This window comes from Theropithecus gelada, chromosome 15, assembly GCF_003255815.1.
Source record: "Theropithecus gelada isolate Dixy chromosome 15, Tgel_1.0, whole genome shotgun sequence".
Classification (NCBI taxonomy): domain Eukaryota; kingdom Metazoa; phylum Chordata; class Mammalia; order Primates; family Cercopithecidae; genus Theropithecus; species Theropithecus gelada.
Window position 1 is genome coordinate 88,190,115 of NC_037683.1, and position 23,976 is coordinate 88,214,090.

General features: G+C 39.7%; 1 protein-coding gene across 3 annotated transcripts in view; it reads right to left on the reverse strand.

Moving 5' to 3' along the window:
- Nucleotides 1-2,473: 2,473 nt before the first annotated feature.
- TRPM6 (transient receptor potential cation channel subfamily M member 6) overlaps nt 2,474-23,976 on the reverse strand; it is a 162,327-nt gene continuing 140,824 nt past the window's right edge. For all 3 annotated transcript variants that reach the window (XM_025359443.1, XM_025359445.1, XM_025359444.1), the window contains exons 32-39: nt 22,638-22,688; nt 21,102-21,167; nt 18,272-18,558; nt 17,916-17,998; nt 16,952-17,157; nt 10,937-10,988; nt 6,543-6,649; nt 2,474-2,999 (exon numbers count right to left, since the gene is read on the reverse strand). In XM_025359443.1, the coding sequence (XP_025215228.1) occupies nt 2,866-2,999; nt 6,543-6,649; nt 10,937-10,988; nt 16,952-17,157; nt 17,916-17,998; nt 18,272-18,558; nt 21,102-21,167; nt 22,638-22,688 (986 nt within the window). In that variant the 3' untranslated portion in view covers nt 2,474-2,865. The remainder of the gene's footprint in view (nt 3,000-6,542; nt 6,650-10,936; nt 10,989-16,951; nt 17,158-17,915; nt 17,999-18,271; nt 18,559-21,101; nt 21,168-22,637; nt 22,689-23,976) is intronic.

Here is a 23,976-nt window from a genome sequence, read left to right on the forward strand (position 1 = left end):
CATTGACTAAATGGTTGCTGGGAATTCTTAGTCACCTGGTATTTGTTTTGCAAAACTGCAGAAAATAACAACAGGGCAAAAAACACCCAAAATTATATCTGATTCCATTCCCCAGAGCTCTAAGAAGCTTTAAGATAGCATGGGGCAGGAGTCACTCCAGGACCATATGGCCTTGTGCAAAGAAAATCCTATGCACTGGATGCCTTCAGGAGCGGTCTCTCTGGAACGTGGCTGTTTCTCTTGTTGCCAAAGTCAAATTCAGATCCCGTCTGTGATATGGCCTTTGTGCTCAGACAAGGATTATGCGGTCTGCTTTTCCTCAGTAGATCCTAAAACCAGCCCCAGCCATGGCTTCTTATTTGTCCTAATTCTCTTACCCAGTCCAAACCTACTGCCCACTGGCAGATAGGATATGAAACACATTTCTGAATTTGACATTTGGCCAGAAGTTAAATTTCTTTGCTTAGAAATCCAAACGTGGAACAAAACAAACAAACAAAAAGAAACATGAGACAAAGCTTTCTGAGGACAAAAACATGCCATGTGCACCACCACATCCTCATCACTAACACAGTACAGAGAAGGCACTTAATATCTGTTGAATAAAATCGACTGACTGAATGAACACTCCACCCTTTTGTGGTCATGGACCACTCAAAGTCAAGACTGCTGCATTGGTATTTGCATTCATGTATTCCCACAATGACTTTTGCTCAGCAATTCATCTTTTAAAAATGTTATTCTGTTGATTTTTCTTAAAACAAACAAAAGAAAAAGCACACCACAGAAATGTGAAATCCAAATGTATTTGCTTTCAAGTTCCATTCCAGGTAACAAATATTTGACCAATGCACTGATGTCTTTACTTTGGCCATTGGGCAAGCAAACTCTGCCTTTTTTCATAGTTGAGTGCAGCACTGAGGTGAGTACCAATTGTTCCTTTACTGATTTGTAGAATGAGATAAAGTTGTTAAGCCCCTAAAAAAAATTAACATTTTATCCTCATTGCCAATCAATAAATCACCCAAATTTCCCACCTTCCACCAACCAAAAACCCAAGTAAAAGGGGTATAAAGTAACCCTTGTGGAACTCAAACTTACAAGAATCAGAGGCAATCATTGGCATACTAAATTCTTGGTTTTCCACCCTCCTATTCAACATTTCCCCTGTACACCTAAGAATGTAGGAGTATAGATTTTTAAAGCAAGCTCAGTAGCAAGTCAGCTAATGTCAGGATTAAAGATAAAAATAAGTTGGAATTTTTCAAACCCAGGAGGTTTGCTGCCAGTGGACTGGGGCACCTTATAATAAGAAAGGGGATGCAATAGGATGTGGAGAGGACTCCCAGCCCCGAATCTCTCCTTATGTGAAAAGTTGGTGCTTGTTCGAGGTACGGCAACCAGGCCCAGCATACAAGAGGGATGACTGATCCCTCAAATACGCTACACAGTGTGGCTTCCAGGAGTCCTTCACCTTGGGCCTCATAAACCAATGACATGTTCTCAGCCGTATTTCAAAATATATATACATTCTTTACTCCAGGGGAATAGGGACTCTGCCCTGGAAGGAAGCAAACACCTGTGAAACATGTTTTCAGTCTGAAACCGTATCTTTCTTCATAGGACCTGACATAGAGTAATTTAACCTTCAATATTATATATACAACTTTGGAAAGAGGAGTGGTGTTTTACAGGCTGAGCTAGTCAACTCCTAACTAATTGTACCCCTGCGCTTAAAGGAAGGGAAACCCTTTTTTAGTAATTTCCAGTTCTTCATATTCTTGTTCTCTTGTTTAAAAAAAAAAATAGGCCAGGCGCAGTGGCTCACGCCTGTAATCCCAGCACTTTGGGAAGCCAAGGCAGGCAGATTACCTAAGGTCAGGAGTTTGAGACCAGCCTGGCCAACGTGGTGAAACCCCGTCTCTACTAGAAATACAAAATTAGCCAGGCATGGTGCACACCTGTAGTCCCAGCTACTCGGGAGGCTGAGGCACAAGAATCACTTAAGCCTGGGAGGCAGAGGTTGAAGTGAGCCGAGATCGCACCATTGCACTCTAGCCTGGGCCTAAAGAGTAAAACTCCATCTCAAAAAAAAAAAAAAAAAAAAAGAATATATATATATATATATATGTGTGTGTATATATATAAAACGTATACCCCATGTATACTGTATATATTATATATGGAAGGGTATTTGTTTTAAATTTCCCTTTCTTTTACAGAAACCTGAAATATCCAGGCATTATATGATTCACTGACAATATCTGAAACCCATCTAGATTTCGCCAGTATACTTGGTAGTTTGTGCAGGAATGTGCTCCAATCTGTGCAAATCCACCCTCATTCCACTGTTTTTCCTATCATTGCTATTCAAAGTCCTATGCCGTGGAAAAGACAGAGGAGGAAATCACATAACTTTTTATGAACATATATATAGATATAAATACAATCTGTGGGTGAGGTGACAAACAGTAGTAGGGGGTCCGGTCTGCACACATAGTAAGAAAATAAAATAAATGTATCTCCCCCTCACCCCATCCTTTAATGTGCAGGATTCTGCTCCAAGGTTCCAAGTGACCAGCTAAAGCAATGAGGTATACAAGAACAATATTCCCAGCTGACTCATCCAAGCGTCTTCATGTGGAACTTGAGGATGGAGTTGCAAAGTGCCCTGGACAGAGGTCAGTGTCTAGGAGAACCCATTGATCATATACCAATGAGGCCTTTGGACAGAAGGAGATGTGAGGCTCAGAAGGCGTGTTCCAAGGAGATGCTGATGTAATCAATGTCACATCAATCAATCTATGCTATCACAGAGTTCCTGGAAGGCAGGGCAAGCACTGGGATCTTCTTGCTCCTCCCTTTTTATAGTTGCATATCATCTTCTGGGGAATTTCTACCCCTCTCCCTTGCTGGAGGCTTCTCAGCTGATTCTATTTTTACCTCAAGTCCAAAGGTGGAATTTATCCTTTCAGGGGAATAGTCATTTCTTTTTAAATCTGCAAGGAGGACAGGTAAAAAGGTTATAGTGGATCCCCAAGAACCTACTGCTTATGAAGAGAAATGGGACTTTAGGCTTTGCCAAGTGTTCAGAGCGATCTCCTCTTCCTCAGACCATAGATATGTCGAACTCAAACCCTTGACCATGTCTAAATTAAGCCTCCTTTCCCACCCCAATATCCCCTTTCCCTTCCCTATGCTGTTTGGGCGCTGTTTATGGGGGCAGGGAAGAAAGACTTGCTTGCTTGCTTCAATACACAGTGCCCTATAAGGCATAATCTGGCCAGAGTTAAGTGAGACCAAATGGGAAACGGGGCATTTTACTGTTGAATGACAGGCAGAGGCAGAGAGGTCAGCCAAGAAGGCTGACTCCTCATCTCAGTGGTCAGCTTTCTGTGACAAAACCTGCACCTCAGGTTTGGTACAGCCAATAAAAGTTCCATCCAGTTATCAGATCCTATGCTTCCTAAGCCCTCCTTCCATTTGAAAAGAAAAAAGCTAAAAGAAAATATTAAGAGGCATAACCTTTGTAAGATAGGTATGGAGGAAAATGGGGTTAAAATGTTTGTGACCTTTTTGTGCTATACTGATTGTATTTGCTAGCCTAGAACATGTATTTCTTATATTATTTTTAATGCTAAATGAGGATTATGTGGACATAAAACTAATACATATTATATATTAATAATAAAACAATCAACATTTATTGAACATGTATGTTGATATGGTTTGGCTGTGTCCCCTCCCCAAATTTCGTCTTGACTTGTAACTCCCACAATTCCCACATGTCATGGGGGGAATCCAGTGGGAGGTGATTGAATTATGGGTATGGATCTTTCCTGCACTCTTTTCGTGATAGTGAATGAGTCTCACAAGATCTGATAGTTTTAAAAATGAGAGGTTCCCTACACAAGCTCTCTCTTTGCCTGCTGCCATCCATGTGAGAAGTGACTTGTTCCTCCTTGTCTTCTGCCATGATTGTGAGGCCTCCCAGCCATGTGAAACTGTAAGCTCATTAAACCTCTTTCTCTTATAAATTGCCCAGTCTCAGGTATTTTCTTTATCAACAGCATAAAAACAGACTAATACGTATACTACATAATTCAGTCTTCACACAAACTTTATGAAACAGGTGCTATTATGCCTGTTTTACAGATGAGGAAACTGAAGCCCAAGGTCATATAGCTGGTAAAAAGCAGAACTGAAATGTGAGTTCAGCCTCTCTGGCTACAGAGCCTATGCCCTTTATACTATCCTAAACTGCCTCTCATATAAAAAAAAATATGAAGGGAAATGTAATCAAACAAAAATGAAAAATTACCTCTAATCCTATTTTCCAGACAAAACTCTTTTTTTATTTAGATTAGTAAATGTCTGAATAAACAAGGATATTTCTTATTTCCACTTAAATGTTGGTCAAAAACTAAGATTTTGAAAGAAAAGATGAATTAGGACTAGAGATGGTGGAACTGCTGAATTACTCAAAACCTACCAGTCTATCATGCCTGTAATCCCAGCACTTTGGAAGGCCAAGGCAGGTGGATAACCTGATGTCAAGAGTTCGAGACAAGCCTGGCCAACGTGGTGAAACCCCATCTCTACTAAAAATACAAAAATTAACTGGGCGTGGCGACAGGCACCTGTAATCCCAGCTATTCGGAAGGCTGAGGCAGGAGAATTACTTGAACCCGGGAGGCAGAGGTTGCAGTGAGCCGAGATTGCCCCACTATACTCCAGCCTGGGCGACAAGAGCAAAACTCTGTTTCAAACAAACAAACAAAACACCTACCAGTGTAATGTAAAAAAATTATCTCAAGCTTAATCCTACAGGACTACTAACTGAGCTCAAGGATTGGAAGCAGTGAGTTCTGTCTCAAGTCTCCCTGTGTCCTGGCTCCTTAGATGTAGTCCTACATCTAAGATGTATTCTACATCTCCTTAGATGTAGAATGCAGGCTACCCTTCCAGGGTAAGAATGAATCAGACCTGGGAAAAGGACAGTACTGGAGGATGCTGAGTGAATGAGCCGGACTCTGGCCTGCCATCAAGAAATGACTCTGATCGTTGTCAGCTCCTGCCTTCCAGAGGGCCCTTACCTGGAGGTCCTGATGACTCTCAGTCCAGTCCCAGTCCCTTCCTGAGCTCCTTTTGACCAGAGAAGCCAGTGGGCAGTTCGGTTGTGCACAATCTCTTTGCCACGTCAGGTATGTGATTTCTGAGAGTGAGTCCTGGCCAGTTGTGAGAGTTATGGCCCTTCCCTCTCTGACTGCTGCATTTTGATCTCCCCATCGCTGACTGACCACTATATTGCCAGTGGAACTGGAAGCCTGCTCCAGCTCTGTCTCTCTATGCCTTCACCACAGGAGCTCCCCCTACCTCTAACTCCAACAAGATTAGAAATCACCCTTGTGGCTGGGCACAGTGGCTCATACCTGTAATCCCAGCACTTTGTGGGAGGCTGAGGTGGGCGAATCACGAGGTCAGGAGTTTGAGACCATCCTGGCCAACATAGTGAAACCCCATCTCTACTAAAAATACAAAAAGTTAGCTGGGCGTGGTGGCGAGCGCCTGTGGTCCCAGCTACTCAGGAAGCTGAGACAGGAGAATCGCTTGAACCCGGGAGGCAGAGGTTGCAGTGAGCCGAGACTGCGACACTGCACTCCAGCCTGGGCGACATAGTGAGACTCCGTCTCAAAAAAAAAAAAAAATCACCTTTGTTTGTTGTAAATTTACACCTGTCCCATCCCAGGTTACGATGGATGGTGCTCTTTCACTGACTTCAAATTCAGGGTATGATCATTTATTATAAGGCAAGAAGAGCTACTCGCTTAAGATATGTGAAATCCCACTGTAAGGACAAGTTTGGTGTGACCAAAAGTAGTGGGCAAGCTGAGGTACACATGATGCTTCCCTTCTGGGACAAAATAAAGGAATGCAACAGGGCTGGGACTGCCCATTTGGAGGGCACAGGCCTCCAGCTGCTTGCTTTTATAGTAGGAATTTTTAAGTATGTCATGTTATCAAATCAGATTTTTAAAAATACATGTTGCAATGTGTGTTTAAAGTAGCCGATTTTTACAGTAAAAAGTACTACTTTGATTGAGGGTGTCATTTCCCTCCATACCACACCCTCCCAAGTACCCAATGGGTAAATTAGAATAGAATAGAAATAGAAAAGCTGTGGACAACACCCTGAGGCCATCGGCAGCTGGCAGGACCCAAAGTGGGGGGTGGGGAGGGCAAAGACCTGCCTCTGTCAGATTTCATCCCATTTAAAGTCAGTGGAACTTTTCCTTTGGAGTGACTGTGACAACTATTGGGCCCCATGTTGTTTTATCACATTTTGGCAGAACCCAAAGTAAATCCCTGTCCTTTTAATCCCTTTAGAGACTTGAAAATTTTGCAGTCAGAAAGTCAGGCCCTGCGAATGACTGTGAATGAGATAAAAATGTGATTATAATTCTCTACTTTATCCCAGGTTACAAAGGATGTTGTTCTATGAGAGATTTACTTAGAGAAAAACAGAACTGTTAGTGGCATACCCGGGAGTTTGAGCTTCCGGCAGCAGGAGTTACAATTATGTTTTGCAATGAAGTTTCTAATTGCATCTTCCCCCAAATTGGCCGGTCCAAACACCATTCCTCTTGATCTAGAGGAAATATCAGAATATCAATTAGATCACAGCTAAGAAAAAGGAGCTCAACTAGGATTCTCTGAGATACCGAACAGTATCCCATAGTAACCCAGTAAACTTGAAGGAGCCAACAAAGAACAGAGCACTTTGGGGAAACAACAATGTTAGGTTTGCAAATTTAAAATTCAAATGCACTTAAATCTTTGTTCCCAACTCCAAGACCTACTGTGAAACGCATTTCAACGCTAATCTGATAGAAGAGTGCATTTTCTATGTACCACATTAAAACAAAATACAGTGAAATCCTTTTTAATGCATATGGGGTGAAAGAGTGGCATTCACTACCAAATGTTCTACTAGAATACCCCAAAGGTAAGATATAAAGTAAAACACATTTGCTTTTGGGACACGCCTTCTAAAACGATGCATAGACATTGCTTCCAACCCAAATACTTTTCTGAAAATAACCATCCTCAAAAACAAATACCCGACTAAACCCTAGATCCGTACTCATGGCTCTTTCAAAGCCACTTGCTCTCCGGCAAACTGCTCTAGTTGGGCTTTTTGTGGAAAGACAAGACTATGACACAATGTGTTGGTGGAAGTAAAGTACATATGCTCGATGTAGGTGACAGAGTTACAAATAGAATCAGTATATATAAGGCACCTTTTGAATACTCTATAATCATAACAAATCCCCAGCAGATTCTAAGATCAGTGTTCATCCGTTATCATATCAAAGGCGACCATTATTCTTTGGATGTTGACACAGCACACCACAGAGCAGAGCACACCAGAAACATTTCCCAAGAAACTTTATGAAAGCTAATATTTTATTTTAATGGCATGCAGAGTGGAAACAGCACATTTTAAAATCTGAACTCAATTACCGCTCTTAAATACCACGTCTTAAGAAAAAAGAAAAGCAAACTATCACAAAAGGAAACAATAAACTTCGCTTCTAAGGAATGCGGTTTTTCAAAAGGGACGTGGTGTAAAAATGGACTTTTTTCCATCCAAGGATTGAAACATTTATCTCAATTTCCACTTCCTTTTGGCAGAATAACAGTAGCTGCTCTGAAGATGTGCCAAGCTCAGAATGAGGGCTGATGTCAATTTGATCTCAGATCGCCTCTTTGCTCTGAGGCGAGTAGGTGGAGGAAATCTCTCGGGAAGACCAAGTGAACAGACACCCAGGATTAACTTTCCTGGCCACTCAATCGCTCTTACAGAGCACAGCTCTGGTGGTATTTACCTGGCTGCATAAGCTGCCTCTTGTTAACTATTCCTCTCTCTCTGTCCATCTGGTAAGGTACCACTTCAATAAGGTGAAACTGAAGGTGGCAAAAAAGTCAAAGCACTCAGCATTTAGACCGAGATTCTACGATGCCAATAAAGTGAAACAGTGTTATTTTAGTCGTTTACATTGAAGAATGCCTTTTCATAGTCTCTCCAACATGACCCTGTTAGAATATTTCATTCATTTGCTTTCAATACCTGCCATTTCTTTCTCCCAGTAACACACAAAAATCCCCAACTTAGAGATGCAACACTAAATCTCAGATAAAAGCTGTAAGTTACATGATTTCCCTCTATGAGCTCTGGGAAAGTTAAGACAAAAGAATCAAAATTACTACAAAATGCATATAGCAGGAGTTCGACCACTCCCAGTGCAGGGGAGAACGAAGGGGAGTCGTAGGGAAATTCATTTGCATCTACCCGCTACAGCACGCCTAGAGCCTTGCAGTCTTAGATAACCAGGTTTTTAAAAAAATACAAGTAGCTGTTTTCCAGATTTTTCACAACACAGGAAAAGCAGGTGGTAGCTTGGTTCCACATGCGAGGAAACGCTAATTAGTGCCATCTATACATAGATTTACTAAAGAACATCTCATCATCATTTCATACTTGTCAAATGCCCAAAACTATCAAAGCAGCAAGCTAAAAAACTGTAATCCCAAATGACCAATAACCAAGGCAGAAGGTTAGGGAAAGTTAAGAAACAATAAGCACTTGAAACGATATGAGAATTTCCACCACAAGAATATCTTCTCTTTTGGTAGAGGGTTGTCCTTTCATTGACCCCTTCTCCTCATAGGAAAGTTACCATCTTCACTGAGCCTAAGTTTTCTCATTTGTGAACTGGGATTGAAAATGCTTCCTTTCATTGTTGTTGCAAAGGTTAAAACAAATAACCTGTGAAAGCACTTGCTTAAATCAGTGCTTCCCAAACTTTAATTCACACCGGATCACCTGAGGATCTTGTGGAAATTCAGATTTTGATTCAGTATGTCTGGGCAGGGTCCTGAGATACTGCATGTCTAACCCTCTTCGCGATGATGCTGACCTTGTTGGTCCATGTCCCGTGCTTCGTGTAGCAAGTGCTTCAGACACGTAAGGCATTCGAAATGTGAGCCCCATGGAACTAATCGGACATAATTCCTCATGAGCATGAGAAAATAGTAGTTCTTGTTATCTTGACCATGAAGGCCAACTGCATCCAAAATTGGGTCACCCCACAAAACCAGGCAGGCCACAACGAAGCCGTCCTATCAGTTTCCAGAGTTACTATCCTTAAGTCATAAAAAAATAAAGTTGCCAGAAGACAGTTTCTCAACCCTGGTTGCCCGTGGAATCACATGAGGAACTTAAAAAAAATACAGATATCAGAGCCCTATCTTCAGAGATTCTAATTTGATGCCAATCCTTGGCAATTTTTTTTAAGTTCCCCAGGTGACTTTAATAGAAATTGAGGCCCACTGGCCTATAGCATGCAATTAAATACCTACCTGTCAAGGGGGATAATATAATCTTAGAATTCTAAATGATAGAATATTCAGGTCATATTAAGTGACATATGCCAAGGTCAAAATTTAATAAATGATAGATGGGGTATACATAAACTTGGTTCATTATATATGCAAAAAATTTCCACTGCAAAATTATAAAGTACTTTTAGTATAAGATTCCTACTACTAACTCTTAGGCATACAGGGCTACTGAAGAAATAATATTCTTAGCTAAAACACTTTAGCAGAGCTTAAGTGAAAAATAATAAAGTCTTTACGTACATAAGCGTGGTAACATGGATGCCACAGTCAAATAAATATCATAGGAATTAGATGTGTATGTTCAATACGGATCACCTTTATTTTCTCTAGTTCACCTAGTCCAATTAAATATCTAATACACTTTTAGATGGGCCTCTTTGCATAGAAGCCTACATATTTAGATTAAATCACTCAGTAAAATAACAGAGCACTAAAGCAGTGAATATTTATGAGTTCTTGGAGAGGGAAAGTAAAAATTTCAGATTTTATTGATTGCCTACTTACGTAGTTATATACATATAACTACTACCCAGGGGCCAAGTGTACACAACTATGACAACTAAGAAGTAAAAATGTATGCTGGCAGTTCTCAAGAGTGGTCTCTGGACCAGCAGCATCATAATTCCCTGGGAACTTGTAAGAAATGCAGATTATTTGGCCCTACCCCAAACCTACTGAAGCAGAAACTCTGGGAGTGGGGCCCAGCAATCTGTGTTTTCACAGGCTCTCCTGGTGATTGTGATGTAAACTCTTATTTGAGAACCATTGTTGCCTGCCATATTGATCAGTGTTTAACCCTCACCATCACTTCTTTCTACCCCACCTTTAATACAAGAATACAACCTGAGATCCTTTACTGCCAAGTCTTCCCAAAAGCCTGCTTCTGGGATAAAATTCCATGAGAATTCAAGGGACAGGTTGAGTCATCTCTCTATAGAATTTAAAATTCAGATCTTAATTAAGTCAGATTATCTGATGGTTCATATTTAAACTCCATTGTTTTGTCCTCTCATAAGATTTGCTGTTACTAAATAGCACACTTTATGCCCTCAGCTTTCATTTTATAAGCACATGATGGAAGATGCTGCCCATGATAAGATGCAATGACTCCATTGTGAAGACAACAAAGGAAACTGTGCTTCGGCTATGACATTGTTCTCATATCAAACCCACAGAAGCTAAACTTACACATTGGAAACCCAGTCGAATTTGCATTAGTCCTTATAATTTCCATTTATGTGTACAAATCTAACTGCAGATTTAATATCATTTTACATATTTCTGTATTTTCTTTTTACCCCCATTTCCTAACCTATGCTTTTTTATAATCATATTGTTTTTGGTCTATATACATAAGCTACCTAAAAACCTTTCTAGAATCTAGCCAGGGAACATATATGTTTGTAAATTATTTTTAAAACCATTTACTATGTGTTAAATGCAATTTTCTAAATGATAACACATGACTTACTGTTTGACTTCAGGTTTTATAACAGATGGATCTGTCAAATTTTCTCCAACACCTCAAAAGAAGAAACAAAATTCATTTAGCAAATGGAGATTTCATTTTCTTAGAAATTCAAGAAAATAATAATTAAATTCTAATTTCTTAATTTAAAACTCACAGTCACTCTGTAGTAAATCAAACATCATGAGCCCATACTTCACCACTAAGCAATACTGGCATGTAAGAAATTTGGCTGGGCACGGTGGCTCACAAGTGTAATCCCAGCTCTTTGGGAGGTGGAGGCAGGCAGATGACCTGAGATTAAGAGTTCGAGACCAGCCTGGCCAACATGGTGAAACCCCATCTCTACTAATAGTACAAAAATTAGCCAGGTTTGGTGGCGCTTGCCTGTAATCTCAGCTACTCGGGAGGCTGAGGCAGAAGAATCATTTGAACCAGAGAGGCAGAGGTTGCAGTGAGTTGAGATCACGCCACTGCACTCAAGCCTGGGCAGCAGAGCTTAATTCCACCTCAAAGAAAAAAAAAAAAAGCATGTAAAAAAAATCTGTACTTGTACCCCCTAAACATATAAAGATATATAAAAACCAAATATAAAAAAATTAAATATTTTAATTCTCAAAAAAATCATGTAAATTAAATGCACTATAAAAATTGTTCAGAAATGTTTGAAAATTTTAGTTAATGCGCTGTTTCCCACAAACCCTCTGTTATAATAAACTTCTAGGCCGTAAATGATTGTTTTAGTGGTGTGTTCACAGTTACTGATAGTGGCATCTGTCATTCATTTACCACTTGCATATACCAGATATTCTAATTTTATTTTCTCTAATTCTCAGCAATTATAAAAGAAAAGTGTTATCCTCATAGCCTCATTTTACATTTTATCCTCATTTACATCAATGAGTACACCAATGTCCAAACCAATTATGTCATCTGTCAGAGGTTGCACAGTCCATACACGGTCATAACAGGATTAACGCTGAGCCAAAATTTGTGTTCCTAACATTGGTCTATGGTCTCCTTGGATGGATTCCATCAGTGCTCAGCAAGGTGCATGGTGCTGTGTGGTTTTGCAGGTACAACCTCTGCTCCATCAAAGAGACACACACTTACACTTTTTTTTTTTTTTTTTTTTTTTTTTTGAGATGGAGTTTCGCTCTTGTTGCCCAGGCTGGAGTGCAGTGGCACCATCTCGGCTCACCACTACCTCCGCCTCCGGGGTTCAAGCAATTCTCCTGCCTCAGCCTCCTGAGTAGCTGGACTACAGGCATGTGCCACCATGCCCAGCTAATTTTGTATTTTTAGTAGAGACAGGGCTTCTCCATGTTGGTCAAACTGGTCTCGATCTCCCGACCTTAGATGATCTGCCCACCTCGACCTTCCAAAGTGCTGGGATTATAAGCCTGAGCCACCACGCCTGGTCACATACTTATACTTTTATTCTACTTATAAACAGTAGAATAGAAACTGCTAAATTATTGATCTCGGTGATGGTTACAACTGTGTATTCAGTTGTGAAAATTCTTTGAGATGTATGCTTATGCTATGTGAATTTTCTAAATGTATGTAAGTCTTCAATAAAATTTACCTTTGAAAAAAAGATGACACTAAAGCCTAAAAAGGTAACATAGGTGCAATGTAAAGTTAAAATTTATCAAAACAGGAATCAGCACCTAAAGTGAATATCTTATAAAATACTAGTGGTGAGGAGGCTGATTTCCACTGGTGGAAATGTTCCAAGCCAGCCAGTAAGATTTGGGCACAATCCAGTGATTTCTGAGATCATTCTCTAATCAGCCCTGCTTCTCTTTGCTTGAAAGCAACTAATCTTGTGGGAAGATTATTTTTAACATTATATAAAATTTGTAAATTTTAGTGTATTTCTACTTGTTGAGAAAACTCATGTTTTCTAGCCAGTATGTTTTAAAAAGATTTTTGCTATTGTCTGTATGTTTTACAATACACTAAACCTTTCATAAGAAAATGTAATCCTTATAGACTTTTACCCTATGAAACTGACTTCCTTAGAAAAATAACCTAGAGCTTGAAATTGGGTGACCTGGATAGCTCCCTTAATCTCTCTGAACCTCAGTTTTGTCATCTGAAATTGTGAATAATAATGGGCCTTATCTTACAGGGTTACTGAGAGGATTAAATGAACTACTGGACACAGACTGTTTAGCAAAGTGTCTGCCCCCTAGGAAGCTGAAAAAATGTTCACTGTTACTTGTATTATTTTTCTCCTATCAAGAACTTCTTGTGAAGTGAAATTTTATTTCCTTACCACTAGTAAAATCACGTTTCTGATTGATTATCTCATTTCCCTAAAGTACTATGTTCCCAAAGGAACAGAACTCCTTATAAGAATGAGGGTAAAGAGTATCCACAAACCTTTATACCCCTAAACCCAATCTGACAGTCCAAAGATTAATATATACATAGTTTGGGGCACACAAATGGCAGAAGGACCTTTCAATGTGTGAAAATAGAGAATAGACCAATAGAGAATAGGCCAGGCACGGTGGCTCACACCTGTAATCCCAGCACTTGGGGAAGCAGAGGCAGGCAGATCTCTTGAGCCCAGGAGTTTGAGACTGGCCTGGCCAACATAGTGAAACCCCATCACTACACATACAAAAATTGGCCAGGTGTGGCAGCACACACCTGTGGTCCCAGCTACTCGGGAAGCTGAGGTGGAGTATTGTTTGAGCCCAGGAAGGCTGAGGCTGCAGTGAGCCATGATTGTCCGACTGCACTCCAGCCAGCCTTGGCTACGCAGGGAGACCTTGTCCCCCCGCAAAAAAAAAAAAAAGAAAGAAAGAAAAAAGAAAAGAAAAGAAGGTAAGGGAAAAGAAAGGAAGAGAAGAGGAGAGAAAAAAGAAAAGAGAAGGAAAAAAAGAAAAAAGAAAAGAAAAAAAAAAAGAAAAGAAATGAAAAGAAAAGAAAAAAGAGCAGCCCCAAATACCAATCTGACTTCAAGAGTAAATGCTGATGTCAGGTAATATGTGGCATGCCTTTATGAGGAACTCAGAGATTGACATTCTGATCCCAACCACCTTTGAGTACATCAATGAACTTGTACATTGGTGGAAAGGAGCTACCTTTTTTGTAGTAGCAGAATTTATGATGATGACGACGTGGATGCCAATGCTGCCATTCTGGAAACCGCTTTGTTGAATAGAAAATTAATAACTCTAAAACAATATTAATATCTCCAAATTAATGTTGAAAAATACAGTGAGCTAAAAAATCCTATAAACCACTGGAATTTGAAATATAATTGTTTTCAATTTCTGTTGCTGGGAACTAAATGTTGGATTTTAATGATGATGATTCAGGCCCTCACATGTAGGATTTTTTTAAGTGGAGAGAGACCAAAAAACTTCGGCATAATTACAAGTGATTGGAAATTGGTCAAGTCTCTCCTTAGAGTGCAGTTTCTGGCCTGGTGTGGCAGCTTCTGGGGTTAGTTATTGGTACTCCCTTGGAAGAAAGCGAAGAGGAGAAGAAAAGAAACCGAAAGAATAAACTCCTTGAGTGTTTTACACTCCTTCTCTCTCTCAAAGCGGTAGGGAACCACAGCACACCGAGCAGGGCCTTCTTCTATAGAAGCAGAGGCTGCAGTCTCTCTGCAGCACCAACAGGACCACACAGCTAAGGGCAGACTGCCTGCAACTGCAGATTAACCTCCATATTAAAGAGTCACACAGAGACTAATGCTAACAGCAACAATTACTAACATTTACTGAAGGCTGTGTGTCAGGAACTTGTCTCAATTCTTGCCCTTAACAACTCTATGGCTTAAGTGCCTAATATTATTTTCCCCATTTACAAATGAGGGAAGTGGGACTCAAAGTGGTTGCTCCTCCATGTTATGCAGCTAATTCACAGCGGAGCCAGAAGTCAGACTCTGGCATTGCAACTCCAGAGCCCCTCCTCCTAACTGCTGCTGGTGAGCCTCCGTCTCCACTTACACCACCCAGACAAGGTGCATCATCTCTCCAAAGACTAGAAATACAAATAAACTAAAGACAATATAAAACTGAACCGAAAACCATTAAGAGATTTTAAAAATTACATTCTATTTTCCCTTTTCAACCTGGTTTGGATTAAATATAATAATGCACATAAGCCTTTAGCCAAGTGCCTGGCACAAACATAGTAAATGTTAGCTAGTAGTAGTAGTGTAACTGTTCATAATTACTATTATAGGATTCACATTCTTCCATAAATCCAGGTCTAACCAATTGACCAAAACTCTCCGATAAGTATCTCAAATTTCATCACACTCATTCTATGATGTCCACTCCTCCCTTCTTTGAAGGTCAATGTTTTGACATCGTTTATTTGGAGTGGCCTATTTCTGCAATTCACATAATTGCCCAGTAAAAGAATAAAGTTAATTCTCTTTTTCCCTCAAGACTGTCAACACAGCATTTGTTCTGTTTAATGTTACTTCGGATTACTAAGAGACATAAAAATCCCCAAACATAAACATCATTAAACAAAAACCTATTCAAGTGGAATACAAAACACACTGAAGAGTCATCATTAATTCCTTAAAGTTTTTCTTTGGTTGTTTTGTTTTGTGTTTCTGTTTTTCTTTTTTAAACAACTCCACCCAAAACTCAAAGCACAGTCAAACACAGATGAAAACAATCAACCTCTCTCCAATTTGAGCTACAAAAATAGATGCCTTGGGCATCAGTGCTCTGGGTTTATATGGATCAAGTACTTGCTGGTTTAAAAGCTGAATCAACTTGGTCATTTTAACTTTGTTTATATTGCTTCCTAAAATATTGGGTTTGAATTGAATTAGAAATATAATTCAACTCTGTGAGCAGCATCAATCTGAAAGGACAGAAGCGCTTATATGTCATTTTAAAAATGCACTTGTATGTAGTTTAAAAATTTGTGTCACATCCTTGAGCATGTGACACAAGTTTCAATCAACGTGACTTTGCAGTCTTAGCAGACGTGGCTCACGATGCCCCAGGACTGTCTGCTTATCTCTAAACTCTCCAACCTCCAAACCCGGCTTTCAGCATAGAATCCCAGAACCAGAGAGCTGGGAAAGTCAGACAGGACAAGAAAAAGGCCCAAGTTGTTCAAAGAAACCATAAGATGGTTATACCCTCTACATATGAAACTCTTAAAAGAAATGAAAGAGCAGTGAAAAGAAAAGAACAGGGATGTCTTAAGAATAGCTTAAGTCTGCATCCTGGCTCCCCCTTAAGTAGCTGTGCAACTCTGGGCAAGTCATTAAGGTTTCTGGGCCTAAATTCCCATAATATTTACCTCAAGGTGCTGCTTCTAGGATTAAATGAGGTAACTTCTAGGAAACTTCCTGGACTAAATCTCTTATTTAAAACCAAAGCCCCAGTCAGTGAGCCTAAGGACTAAACTTTGACCTCAATACATATTTTGTTCTGTCCCTGCTAGGAAAGCCTGCTGGAGATACTCTGTTTTGTAACGCAGGATTATAAGTCACATGTGAGGTGTTGATAGTCAGGAGACGTGCTGATCAAAGGCTTCCATTAAATAAGAGTGTGCTTCGTTGCCTCTCTCAGTCTGTGTATTTTCATGAACAGTTATAACACAGCAAAGAGAGCAAGCTAAATTATAAATTGCTAAAGCAATAAGCTCAAAATCATGAAAAACACTCAGAATTTAAATGTTCCTATGCGTATAAATGCATGCCTAAATATTAACATAAGACTAAGGTGAAATCATAAAACTGAAAAATTTGTTACAAAAATCATTTCTCATTTTGCTCAAAAATTTAGATGTCTTTACATTTTAAACAGATAATCATCTGCCTACATTTTTTCCTCTACCTAAGTGGGAAATAACATAGCAGATTCCATGATTATCACTTTACAATGTCTCGAAATAAAGGTGCCCACCTCCCTTCAAAGCTACACAGAGCAACTCCATATATTACCCATCCTGGCTCTTGCAACATCTCTTTACACTTTGCCTCATGCTTGTTGTATCAAATCCTACATCATCAATCACCTTGCAAATCTAAAACCAGCAGCTCTCCCCGAGTGTACTCATAGGTCCAGTGAGAGAAAGCCAACATCAGCTCCTCCAGGGTGCTTGTGGGGGTGATTTCATCACCGTTGTTGTTGTTGTACTTCCGGAACTCCCCTGTCATATATTTCTCAATGGTCAACCACTGGTTGGCTGAATGGCAGTAGATTAAGAAAACTTCCAGGAACCTGTTAGGGAAAAAGAGGCCATTGATCCCCACAATACAGCAAAAGTGGGACTTACCTTACTGAGCAGTCATCAGCAGGAAAGATTACCTAACCCTGGTATGATGCAGCCTCAATGCACATGCCCTTGCCCTTTCTATGGAAGGGATAGGATGCAAATATTGTTAATTTTTCTTTCCATGCTTACCCATCTCCCTTCACTTTGAGGAAACTTTCCAACTCTTTCATGAGTACCAGACCCAACTTTTCTTGCTGTGCTCTATAAAGTTCCTTGTAAATCAAAGAATGAAGCTTTACTCTAAGTCCAGCACCAAATTATGATCTGTGTCTCAATAAATGAATCCAAGCATATAAAGACACTCAAGTGAAAGTAACAAGAGTTTATTCTTACAAAATTCCTACTTTTATAAGATATTGGGGGAAGAGACCATGCTTACAATAAGAATAATTTTTCTGCCATAATGCCCCTGGACATTAATAATAACACCCAAGATCTGTCTGTTTCCCATAACTGAAATCTTAGTTATAGCCTCTGAATCTCTTTTTTCCACTCATGTTTATGTCCAATGATCAACACCAAGGTATCTCCGGGGTCTCTAATTCTCCTTTTGCCAGTCTCCGAAATTATGGAAGGAAGAATCCAAAAATAAGATCATGGGGAATTTCCCCATGGATAAGACTTCTCATGAGTAATGGGCTGAGAAGAGATAGATAGAAATTCCTACATAAAATAAAGGGCCAAGATGCCAAGATTTTCTTACCTTGGTGTGTAGGGAATGGTTTGTGGTTTCACTTGGTTGAAGGTATAGATCAATTTTTGAGCAGCTCTTTGTTGTTGAATTTCCTACAAAATAGGGAGCACTGATGAAAATACTGGTTTACTGTGGTACAGCTATGATCATGAAATTAGGACAGGCTATCCAAATGTGATTTTTAGCCTTATTCAACTCCCACCACTGCCTGTCCCAAAAGCAAAAGTCCTACAAAACAATACCACCTCTAAAAAATAATAGGCTCCCCTTTGGGTGGAAGATAACGGCCTCAGATAAGGATGTAACCAGATCTCTTTTCTTTGACCTGTCCCTCTGGGCTATGGGTCTCTGAGTTTCAGACTTACCCTGAGGCAAAGATGAAGCACAGTACTCTCCTGGAACATTTTATGCCACATCCGCACAACCTCAGGAAGAAAGGACTTGACAATGAAAACCTGTCCTGGCTTGAGAATGTCATCCTCAGACCAAGTGCTGACGACTCTCATAGCTTTACGGAGGCCCCCATCCATCTCTTCTCGGGACAACACCTGTATCATTGCAGCTCTCCCACGCTGAGACCAAGAGGACACGCTTTTATCAAGGTTTAAAGGGGAACTCTCCTCCAACCTGTAAACAGTTATTTCTTCTCCTGCTGCAAAGAGAAGTGAAGGCAAGGAATTCAGTAAGATTGCCATGTCTGTGACGTGGATAGTATCCTAAATATCAATGCAGAATCAGTTCAGTTACCCAAATGACCAGAGGAAGATGGGACTAGCAGGGAACAGAACAGAATAAGGACATGGATCTGGCCACGTTTCCACGTTATTTATTGTCTAGTAGATGTGGGGAAGGGGAGAAGGGACAAGTATCAGAGGATACAAAAGAATTAAGCTGTTCATACTGCAGACTATAACTGGACAAAAGCAAAGTAGTAAGGATATGCTGCTTCTGTTAAAGATAAATCCTTCTAAAGAGACAGTTTAACCTGATGGTGTTGCTCATTATCATCCCCCTAAGGAGCCTAATTAGACATTCTTTTCTAATTGTTCTTCTCATGACCTATTAATACAGGTTGCATATCCCTTATCCAAAATGCTTAGGACCAGAAGTGTTTCAAATTTCAGGTTTTTTCAGATTTTTGGAATATGTGTATATACATAATGACATATCTTGGGGATGGGACCCAAGCCCAAACACAAAATTCATTTGTTTCATATACACTTTATACATATAGCCTCATAGTAATGGTATACAGTATTTTTAATAATCTTGTGCACGAAACAAAGTTTCAAAAGTGTCTTGACTCTGACCTGTCACAGGAGGTCAGGTGTGGGAGTTTTCCACTTGTGGCATCACATTAGCACTCAAAAAGTTCAGACTTTGGAGCATTTTAGATTTCAGATGCATTTCAGCTTGAATTTAATAACTTGTATTAAAAATATTCTGCATATCTGCTTATGTGTACTCTATGTAGATCTGTGCTTTATATCATTTTAAAAAAAAAAACCTTATTTTTTTCTAGGGGTGATAATACTCCATTGAAAATGCATGGTTTAACTCAGCTGGAGTCAAATAGTACCAGCGTCATATCTCAGAGCCTCTCCTTCCTTCCTTTGTGCCTTTGGACAAGTTACTTAAAACCTCAATTTCCCCATCAGAAAAATGGGAATGAAAATACTGTTTTCATTGGGCTGTTGTAAAGGTTAAGTAGGCTAACATGGCCAAAGTGAATTACAACCTCAGATACAAACTCAATCCCACTGAAAGGATTTTAGACACAAAATACTACTTAACTGCTACATAGCTTCCACTTTTAGGCTGTTGAAGAGGGAAAAATTCCTATTGAACCTAAATGCTACCAAGTCAGTGTTTAATGTTTCTTAACAGAGCAACATACTCTATATACAACTTCTGTCCAGTTTCAGCTGGTGTTTCACTTCCCCCTTACGCCTTTGCTTCATTTTTTTTTTTTTTTTTTTATGAACACGGTACTGGTTTACCAAGGAATCCAATCCCTCACTCCTGCATCTAATTCCTCACCAATAAACACATCTAGGTAATGCTCAGTAACAACTTTTCAAACCTTTCAAATATTTATTCTTGGTGCCCAGATAAATGCCACTGAAGATCTCTTTGAAATTCTAAATCCTTAGAGGCTTTAGAGCAGAGCTATTGATTTGCAAAGCCAGCCGTGGGGCCAAATGGAAGGGGAAGGCATCTGCATTAACAGTCAGAAGCCAGGCCGGGTGTGGTGGCTCAAGCCTGTAATCCCAGCACTTTAGGAGGCTGGGCCAGGTGGATCACCTGAGGTTAGGAGTTTGAGACCAGCCTGACTAACATGGTGAAACCCCGTCTCTACTAAAAATACAAAAAGTAGCCGGGCATGGTGGTGCATGCCTGTAATCCCAGCTGCATGGGAGGCTGAGGCAGGAGAATCACTTGAACCCAGGAGGCAGAGGTTGCAGTGAGCCGAGATCCCGCCATTGCACTCCAGCCTGGGCAATGAGAGCGAAACTCCATCTCAAAAAAAATACAAAAATGAAAATAAAAAAATAAATACAAACAATCAGAAGTCAACCTGGTCTGTGCCCATGTGAACAGTGTGAGAAGAATCAAGCTCAAGGACACTTTGGGGACCCTTGCTATATTGTCAACTTGCTCATGCCTTATCCTGCCAGACAGAGAAATTTTGGTAGGCTTCGCCAGTGTGAGCTTGTTTTTCTTTACTACTCCAGACTTTTAAAATGACATTTGCAGTCTGAGGTAAGAGCAATTAGTGTACACAAAACAAAATAAACAAAAAAAATACACAAAACATTTCTCCTCAGATGCCTGTTGGCTTTCACCATATTGACATTTATCGCTTTCTCCTGTGCTTATTATAAATGGTTGGTTTGTTCTTTTCTTCCCTACTTACTTCCAGTCTTGAGTCAGTGAATGCCAGGTGCAATATTATTGCTTTCTTCCCAACTGCTGCTCATTATAGGTCTTATTCCCATAGTATTAGATTTTGTCCCTGAATGCTGGCCATGACAGTTAACAAGAGTTTCCATTTTAGGAAATGAATCTCACTAAATTACAACCATCGACAAAATGAAATGTTCAACTAAAATAATTGCAATGTAGACCTTTGATTCACTCAGATTTTATGCCTCTGTCCTGGCATAACCTCAAGAAGGTAGAAATGCTACTCACCAAACAGTTGGATTGGTGTAAATGGTATGGTCTGAGAAAGCCTCATTAAATTATTCCTTTCAATGGCTGCAAACAAAAACAGATTTTCTATTTTAAGTATGCATCAGTGGGCTGAATTTACAGAAAGCCTCTCCACATCAATATATTCATATAATGCTATTTAATTTCAAAGACCTCTTATTTCTGCCATTATCAAAAACATAATCTATAATACAGTCTAAAAAATAAACTATGCCTTAAACAGGAAAGAAATCCCAATTTTAGAGGCATTTAATGTGAGATTATGTCACATGGTCTGAGGTAGGACTGTCACCTCCACTCTCCTGAATACCAAATCACATACTAATCCATACATACGTGGAACTTTCTTTTAAATGGCATTTTAATCTGTGAACTTTGGTTTTCCTTTCCAAAGCAAATCCAAAGCACAGTGGACTGTGGGGACACCTATTGTTCACTTTGCACAGTTCATCTTCTTTTTCCAGAGAGAGCTGAAGACCGATTTTAATTAGAAGCGAGTGATCTGCATTTTCCTGTTAAGAGCTATAGCCTAACAGATCAGAGTCAACATGAGTTACAGTATTCCTCACTAGAGACTTTCTTAAGTTGACGGCTGGAGTCAAAATAATAGATTACTGCCGAGCTGAAAGACTCAGTTGTAAGAGCCCAGATTGAGGAGTCTGGAATCCACTGCAACCCTATTCACCACAAAGGAGAATTCAGGATAAGGCAATCTATTACTAGACCCTGAACAAACAACCTCATATAATTATAACAGTAATTATCACACCAATAAGTTCTTACTCATGTATTGAGCTTTAGATTTGTAAAAGGCTTACCCATGTATTATCTCGTCCAACGCTGAGAGCAATGACTCCCAAGAAACCACCCAATGGCACCAGTCCAGTTGGTTTTTATATTGCTTTGCATTTCAAAGTGTTTTCCTCTTAATTCTCAACTAGCCCTTTGGCAGACTGTTCCTCAGGAAGGGCAAGTACAATTATTCCCACTTTGAAAGAAAGACAACTGAAGCACTGTGAAGGGATGTTGCTTAAGAGAGTCAAGACCCTTGACATCTTTGTTTAATAACATCTTTGTTGAACTCACTCCGTGGGGTTGGCATTCATTCAGTGATCATATTCACTGAGGCCCCACTGAGGGTACAAAGCCCTCCCTCAAGGAACTACTTTCAGGTCTGCCTTTTCCCCAGTCCAAAACATTGAGATCTCTGGTTTGGGGCTGGCTTTGAGCTTGCAAAGAATTTTTAGATCTCAAGGTCATCTTTCGACTTCGCAATCTGGGACTTGAGAATGCAAGCATTTTGCAAAAATCCAAATTCTCTTAAATTCTGAAAACTTGTTTTCCCAAGTCAATGGCAAAGTTAGACATTGCAATGTTCTTCCCATCAAAGCAAACAATAACTTTTCAAGTTGGAAGCCATGTCAGTAACACGGAATTTGTCAATGTTTCTGTTTACAAATGCAGAAGCACAGACATTTAGCTCAGCTGACATGTCTATGTGCACATGCATCCTACCTGAATAATGATGGTGAGGCTCTTGAGGGCTTTTTAAGGAGGCTGAGATCTCTGAAATTAGAGAGAAGATTGGCATTTTAATTACGTGGCTGGAGATAAATACATGCTTATGAATATACTGCCTTCAAAGTTATTATTGAACAGTTAATCAGAATGGCTTCTCAGTATTCGAAAAAGCTTGCCTAATATCTTTTAACCACATTATTGCGTGTGGTATCCTGACAGCTTCCAATCATCAATGTAATATCTCCAAACATATTTATATAGGGAACTGAAGAAAGACAGGTAATATTAGCCTCAAAGATGTATTTCCTCTGAACCAATTACACCTCTGGGTTGCAGAAGGCACTCAGCTGCCCATCATACTTCACGACATCCCAGAAGCATGATTCTCCGAGCTCCCTACCAAGATGCAGTACCCGTAGAAAGACAGTATTAATACCAAGTTATTAACAGACTACTTCACTGACCTAAAATAACAACAAAATGCTGAAAACACATTAAGAGCTACATACTGGAAACAAAGAAGAGGGTGGATAATATAGCACCAAGAGATTGGTTACACAAGGACTATGTGTTGGGAACACCTCTTCCAAGTTTAACTCATTCTCTTCTGTCTGCTGCAGTCCTAGATTACAAGGCTCTAGAGAAATCCCTTGCAACAGTTTTGCTATTTCATAAAATCAAAATTAAAGTGGAGAACTTTGGTCTCATGATGGCAACTGCTTTATACCTAGTAGAGTAAGCAGCATAATGAGCCCAATTTTGCACATCTCTCTGGGGTTTTGTTGCTGGATAAGGAAAGGAACGAAAATCACTTCCTTTGGGGAGTGTTGGCAAAAAGTAAGATCAGCAGAAAAGACGGCTCCTTTCTGAAGTCATCAATAAAAACAAAAAGTATTCCACTCCCACTATGGATCATATTAGGCATGAGAGATATGGGTAAGATGTGGTTCCCACCCTACAGAAAAGCAAATGTATTAGGACAGAGAGACAGGTAACTATAATCACAATACACTTAAAGTAATATACGTAATCAAGGTATATACAGAGGTTTATGGAACACATTAATTCCACCTGGAAGGTAGGGCCTTCATAAACTGTGTGAAATGCTTAAAGTGTATGAGTATCTGAGTCTGATAAAACTGAGTTTCAGTCTTGGCTTCACTACTTAAGGAGTTGTGAGACCATATTCATATTTACTCATTATACATTTATTGAGTACCTACTATGTGCCAGGCACTGGTCTATGCTCAAGAGGAAGAGCAGTAATTAAAACAGATAAAGTCTCTAGTTACATTCCAGTAAAAGGAAATAGAAAATAAATATATAGTACATA